This window comes from Neoarius graeffei, chromosome 14 (assembly GCF_027579695.1).
Source record: "Neoarius graeffei isolate fNeoGra1 chromosome 14, fNeoGra1.pri, whole genome shotgun sequence".
NCBI classification, from domain to species: domain Eukaryota; kingdom Metazoa; phylum Chordata; class Actinopteri; order Siluriformes; family Ariidae; genus Neoarius; species Neoarius graeffei.
The window spans coordinates 62,927,727-62,935,226 of record NC_083582.1 but is presented as its reverse complement, the minus strand read 5'-3'; the positions used below and the strand labels follow the sequence as shown (position 1 = coordinate 62,935,226).

General features: G+C 41.3%; 1 protein-coding gene across 2 annotated transcripts in view; it reads left to right on the top strand.

Moving 5' to 3' along the window:
* Positions 1-7,500, top strand: part of msh2 (mutS homolog 2 (E. coli)) — a 55,131-nt gene that overhangs the window by 28,789 nt on the left and 18,842 nt on the right. For both annotated transcript variants that reach the window (XM_060940206.1, XM_060940207.1), the window contains exons 7-9: positions 4,800-4,999; positions 6,098-6,207; positions 6,313-6,436. In XM_060940206.1, coding sequence (XP_060796189.1) covers positions 4,800-4,999; positions 6,098-6,207; positions 6,313-6,436 — 434 coding nt within the window. The remainder of the gene's footprint in view (positions 1-4,799; positions 5,000-6,097; positions 6,208-6,312; positions 6,437-7,500) is intronic.

Below are 7,500 nucleotides of genomic sequence, written 5' to 3'. Positions count from 1 at the left end.
TAGTAGGAACAGGTTTTTATATTAATTTCCATTTACAGTATTTGGCAGGTGCCTGTATCTAGAGGAACTTACTGAAGAACATCATGCTTTGAAAATTAAAAAAAAAAATCTGCATGCTAGTACAAATAAGTCAGGATCGAAGAATACTATTAAGTTGAGAATGACTGACTGACAGATTTGATTGATTTGGTTTTAATTTATTGATCCTAAGCTGGGAAATTGTAATGTTACGGCAGGAAGTTATCAGATATGTGAGGGGCACGCACTGTACAACATATAGAATTTAAAAAAAAAAAAAATCCCAAGAACGAGCCGACTAAAGCGTATAAAGATATAAAAATGTACCGATAAAATGTATATCTCTGTGTATGTGCTTTGTACAAATGAATGTGCATCGATCGTGCTAAAAACAAGAATTGTGACGAATGACAAACTGTGTAAGCGTGGCAGTATTGAGAGGAAGAGGAATGAATGAATAAATAAATAAAAACAAAAACTCTAAAGGTGCAAAGTGACTAGTGGCAGTAAACACAAGCTCAGAGCCTAAGACTACGTTCAGACTGCACCCTGAAACGACCCATATCCGATTTTTTTGCCCATATGCGACCTGTATCCGATTTGTTATTGACAATCTGAACGACACAGATCCGATTTTTTCACATGCGACCCAGGCCGCTTGGATATGTGGTCCTAAATCCGATGCATATCCGTTATTTTCACATGCGACTGCAGTCTGACCGGACAGGTCACATTCATGCGACCTACACGTCATCAACAAGAGACAAACGTCACTATTCTGCGTTGGCTAATCCCACCTCTTTGGTGGAAAACAACAACATTTGTACAGTTTTCAGAATTTAAATAGACTTTTATAGAATTGATCAAGCTAATGGTGGATTTGGTAGGGACCTGGATGTTGATCTGTTAGCCTGATTAAATAAAACAGTTTCTATAACTGATTTATAACTTAAACCATCCTGTATTACAAGATTATAAGATTGTTCTGAAAATTTCCAGTAATTTGACACCTTCGGTCTCTTTCGATTACGTTCATTATGTCTTATATTGAATATTGTTAGTTTTTTCTTTTTTTATCAGACATCTACAACCCTTCGGTCTCATTACTCTGCTGCCCACATTAATCAGATTATTGTGAGAGTTCCGCCGCCGCCACAAAAACCACATCGCCAGGTCTCGCCTCATCTCCATAGCAAACTGCACTGGTGTTTCTGCACCTTGAGCCAGCGCTGAGAGAAGTTGCAGAATTCAGCTGGCTATAAACAATCTAAATAAATATTTATAAAAATGTAGAAAGTTTATTAATATGACGAAATAAATATGTGCAAATTATTAAGCCTGAATTAAGAGTTTGGTAATACAGCAGCCGTATCCCAAGTGACTGCCTACTGAAGCTCGAGTGCACTATACAGAGTTTAAAAATCCATTACTTCCTAGTAACGTAGTGCACTTATATAGAAATTAGAGAGACATTTAGGAGTCGACCCTCGTTACCAGGCTACACGTTTTCATTTCAGTTCAGAAACAAAAACACACACGAGACCTCACACTTTAACACTAACCAGATAATTAAAAAAAAAATTATTAAACATGAAGAGTGCGCTTTTTTTTGTTGTTGTTTACGTATTACGTAGATGTGCTTATTACGTGTCAATTTGCGCATGCGGGACACTTTTGGGTCGTTTTCCGTTCATATTGGAGATCGCATACAAGTCTCATATAATTGGTAATGTGAACGGCCTAACAAAACAATCGGATTTCACAACAAATCGGATATGGGTTGTTTCAGGTTGCAGTCTGAACGTAGTGTAATCTAGGACGCATAATACACGATAATACGCGTTTTTTATCTGTCTGTCGCACATCCACTTTTTGGGCGCGAGAGTGATATCGCGTATCTATTCATTTTGTCACGCATTTATAAGTAGAGAGCGTGTAGTCGCGTTTTACTGAATCTTGTGCGTATCAATTTGTCAGCACCAGCTAGCAAGCACTGCGGTAAATATAGCGTTGTTTACACACCAATCGGAAAATATCGGAAAGGACCGAAGTATTCCGAATGGTTTATTTAGCGGGTAAAACAGTTTTGTGAACTATTATATCATTGGTCACTGAACCGGAAGACAGTGTATCTCAACCAGTCGTGTGAAGTGTTTTAAAAATACCCAAAAGCACATGGTACAAGTATGATCTTGTAGTAATTATATGACAGTGTGAAGACATACTAAGTCATTTGATTCTGATTGATAATGGTTTTTGTAGTTTGAATTTGATGATATTTTCCTAATGCCAATATACAGTTAGTTTGATAATGTTTGGTATTATGTCAGTTTTATTTCAAAATATTATGAAATATATTTAATCTGTTCTTGTGTAATTGTAGGTACTGTAAGATTGTAAATGATAGATATTATATACTTTTTAGGAAGTCTGAATTTTGAGATTATCTCCAGTTATTTATGTCAAAATCTAGTTTAAACATGGGTAGATTGTTTAATGTTTTTCACTTTCATGAAAGGTGGTCTGAACAAAACAAATATGATAGCATTTTTAAATATTTGATAGTGATTTTATTTTATTCAGAAAGTCAGATTTTTCATCTCATCTCATCTCATTATCTCTAGCCGCTTTATCCTTCTACAGGGTCGCAGGCAAGCTGGAGCCTATCCCAGCTGACTACGGGCGAAAGGCGGGGTACACCCTGGACAAGTCGTCATCACAGGGCTGACACATAGACACAGACAACCATTCACACTCACATTCACACCTACGGTCAATTTAGAGTCACCAGTTAACCTAACCTGCATGTCTTTGGACTGTGGGGGAAACCGGAGCACCCGGAGGAAACCCACGCGGACACGGGGAGAACATGCAAACTCCACACAGAAAGACCCTCGCCGGCCCCGGGGCTCGAACCCAGGACCTTCTTGCTGTGAGGCGACAGCGCTAACCACTACACCACCGTGCCGCCCTCAGATTTTTCATCTTATTATTAATTAATAGTGGCAAGACTACATGGATTTTAGACTTAACTATATCAAATGATGTAATATTAACCTAGTCATATTTGAAATGCAACATTATACTACTGGTGGTCAAATTGGTAAAAATAGGCTAGTCACATGATTTATAGTAAAACAGTAACCTAGTCATATAACAGAAAACTAGTCATATTTGTAAGGTTTTGCAGTATATAATTCTTCATATAGCGGCACGGTGGTGTAGTGGTTAGCGCTGTCGCCTCACAGCAAGAAGGTCCGGGTTCGAGCCCCGTGGCCGGCGAGGGCCTTTCTGTGCGGAGTTTGCATGTTCTCCCCGTGTCCGCGTGGGTTTCCTCCGGGTGCTCCGGTTTCCCCCACAGTCCAAAGACATGCAGGTTAGGTTAACTGGTGACTCTAAATTGACCGTAGGTGTGAATGTGAATGGTTGTCTGTGTCTAAGGCCAAGTTTACATTAGACCGTATCTGTCTCGTTTTCTTCGCGGATGCACTGTCCGTTTACATTAAAACGCCGGGAAACGGGACTCCGCCAGGGTCCACGTATTCAATCCAGATCGTGTCTGGTCCAGTGCTGTGTAAACATTGAGAATACGCGGATATGCTGTGCTGAGCTCTAGCTGGTGTCTCATTGGACAACGTCACTGTGACATCCACCTTCCTGATTCGCTGGCGTTGGTCATGACGCGACTGCTGAAAAACGGCGCGGACTTCCGCCTTGTATCACCTTTCATTAAAGAGTATAAAAGTATGAAAATACTGCAAATACTGATGCAAATACTGCCCATTGTGTAGTTATGATTGTCTTTAGGCTTGCCATCCTTCCACTTGCAAGTGGTAAGTGACGCGCATGCCTGACATGCACTGAGATCACACACAGCGGCTCAGTCCCGAATCACTGCTCGTGCGCTTCACTCGCGCGCTCTGTGAGCTGCGCAGGGCCGGAGTGCGCACCCTCCAGAGGGCACTCGCTGTTCAGGGCGGAGTGATTTGGAGCACAGGATGCCTGTGGAGCCGAGCGTATCCGTGTATTGGCATTGCTGTGTGCACGCGAATCGTTTTAAAAACGTTAATCTGATGATCCGCTGATACGGTCTAATGTAAACCCCACCCATGTGTCAGCCCTGTGATGACCTGGCGACTTGTCCAGGGTGTACCCCGCCTTTCGCCCGTAGTCAGCTGGGATAGGCTCCAGTTTGCCTGCGACCCTGTAGAACAGGATAAAGCGGCTAGAGATGATGAGATGAGATGAATTCTTCATATAGTTTTTGATCTAAAATCTTTACATTTTTAAAGTTCAGATCTGATCATAATGTTTGTGCAATACATCTGTATCGGTACGGAACTGTGGATAAGTGTTTGCTGATAATGGTTTTCATATCACTGTATTAAAGGATATGTATAGTGCCATAATTATGATATTATATAGATTAACATCTGATATGAATGTTTGTTACATGTATTTAGTTTTATTAATAAAACTTCTGTTTATAGATGTACTCTTGAAAATATCTACCAATGTATTACTTATTTTTCTGTCCCCACTAACTGGAACAAATGAGGGATATTTTTACCCATGTTAATATTTTCTGTCCCCTGTTTCTACAGCTAGTGAGGGATCTGTCCCCTATTTTCAAATTCCTAGATTAGGCTCTGAAGCTATGCGTGTCTTTGTATCAGCAATATAATTAACGTACTGCTACTTCCATAAAGCTGTAATAAACTATACGTACACATACACCATACTGTGCTGTTGGATGTAAATTGGTAAACTCTCTACCTCAGGCTAGACCTTGTGGAGAGTTTTGTGGAGGACTCGGAGCTGAGACAGACCTGCCAGGAGGACTTGCTGCGTCGGTTCCCTGACCTGAATCGCCTGGCTAAAAAATTCCAGCGGCAGAACGCCAACCTGCAGGACTGTTATCGTGTGTACCAGGCTGTGGGTCAGCTGCCAGTGCTGGTGCTGGCCTTAGAGAGACATGCTGGTACGACCTCTAGCCTCTTTTATCCAGTGATCTATACACCGGATAGTCATTATAGAGGTGACTCAAAGCATTACTCCGACAATGTTTGGTTTAGTCTTCTTAAATTTTAAAGATCATAGTCCGAGATGTTTATGTACAGATTTAGGCTAATTTGAGTAGCCCGCTCACTCCTCAGGTCTTTTTCTCATGTGTGACCATTAGCATATTTTAACAATTTAGTCATCTTTGTTTGACCACCTTAAAGGAGTACGCCACCCCCAAGTGAAATTGAGTCAGTCCCTGCAGTCCCTAGAGTTGGATGAGTGAGCCAAAGCGTTTTGTAGCCGACCCAGCCATTGTCCTGATCTGGAAACGTCCCGGTTAGCTTTAGCTTAGCGTAGTCGCTGTAATCCGGCGTGTCCAGCTAGCATTGTCGTTGCAAAAGTGAATCAAATAACTCAAGATTTTTTATAATTATTTCTCATGACCTGTACATTCACATCGAGTACACATATCAATGCAAATTAACATGAAGGGATTTACTAGACCAATTTATATCTGGAACTATTTTCGGCCACAGCACAGGCAAAGCACCGCTGCAGGCGCAAAGACACCACGCAGCACCTGAAAACCCTGGCTTCCCTGGTAACACTGGTGTATTGACGGAAGTTGTGGTGCTGCGTGGTGTCTTTGTGCCTGCAGCGGTGCTTTGCCTGTGCTGTGGCCGAAAATAGTTCCAGATATAAATTGGTCTAGTAAATCCCTTCGTGTTAATTTGCATTGATATGTGTACTCGATGTGAATGTACAGGTCATGAGAAATAATTATAAAAAATCTTGAGTTATTTGATTCACTTTTGCAACGACAATGCTAGCTGGACACGCCGGATTACAGCGACTACGCTAAGCTAAAGCTAACCGGGACGTTTCCAGATCAGGACAATGGCTGGGTCGGCTACAAAACGCTTTGGCTCACTCATCCAACTCTAGGGACTGAAGGGACTGACTCAATTTCACTTGGGGGTGGCGTACTCCTTTAAGTACTTAAAGTTTGTCTTGGAAGTTTTTGCATTAATGTATTTAGGGGGGAAAAATCTCCTTCCTTTCCTGCCACTAACAGGCAAACATCAAGTCCTGCTGAATGGAGCATTCGTTACACCCCTCAATGACCTCGTCTCCGATTTCTCCAAGTTTCAGGAGATGATTGAAACTACACTGGACATGAACCAGGTCAGCCAGTTTTGTCCTTTATGTCTGCTGACCTGTACAAGGTCATTTGATGATGTTTTTTTTTTTTTTTTGCCCTCATGGCCATTCTGTTAATGCTGTTTGTAGATTGAGCACCATGAATTTCTGGTAAAACCCTCCTTTGACCCTACACTGAGTGAACTGAGGGAGAGCATGGACCAGCTGGAGAAAAGCATGAAAGCAACTCTAAACAGTGCAGCCTGCGAGCTTGGTAAGAAGGATTCTGGGTAGATTTATGCTGTGTTCACACTTATACCGGTACGAAAGTGGTATAACTGTATCGATACAAAGTATACCGGTACAGTTTAGTGCAGGGGTGGGCAATTATTTTTTCCATGGGGCCACATGAAAAACAGAACATTTTGTGGAGGGCCGGACCAAAAGGCTGAACTAAATTCTGCATAATATTAATTGTATTTCTTTATATAAAGCAGTAAATAACATTGTTTTTACAAGCTGCTAAGACTGGTAAGAGTGTGGAAAAAACGAGGTTGCCTTACAAAAAAATGACATTTATTCAATCAAATTTCCCGAAACAATGGTTAACAAAATGTGAACGTTTGTACCTTTTTTTTTTTTTCCAGTCACATTCACCTCAAAACACAATAAAGACATCACAGTATTGTCTTTCTACTCCAAATATCAAGCAAGATACATCAAATGTGGGCATCATTATTATAATATGTAGTCTAATCACCTCATTTGGTGTTTTTCATTTGGTAATGCCGACTCAAATTGTAGTCTTTGAACACGGCGATCTGCTCTCCGCAAACTAAACACACGGCTTCATCTCTGACTTCAGTAAATAAATACTTAGCAGTCCATGTTTTGTTGAAAGTCCTGCATTTGGCATCTACCTTTCTTCTTTTTGCAGACATTTTGGGGACTAAAGTCTTCTTGTGATCTGCTCGCAACAACGTCGATTCGGTGTAGGTATCAGATCTACAGATCGGCTCGGGCTCCGGCGCCTGCTAGTGACGTCACACTGTGATTGGCTGGACTGTTTGAAGGATGACGTACAAGTTTGTGGTTGGTCTGGACAAATTACGGAAGTAGTTATCGCGGGATTAGGTTTCGTGGGATTTCATGTCATGCTCATGTCGCGCGCATTGCGTTTTTGTTGAACACAACTTCAAAATAAAAGCAATGCACATTCAGTCCATGCATGAGGTAAAATTAGAAAATGCGTTTATTTTGTAATTTCTAATTAACCTTACGCGGGCCGGTCAGAATGAACCAAAGGGCTGGATGCGGCCCGCGGGCCGTAAAATGCCC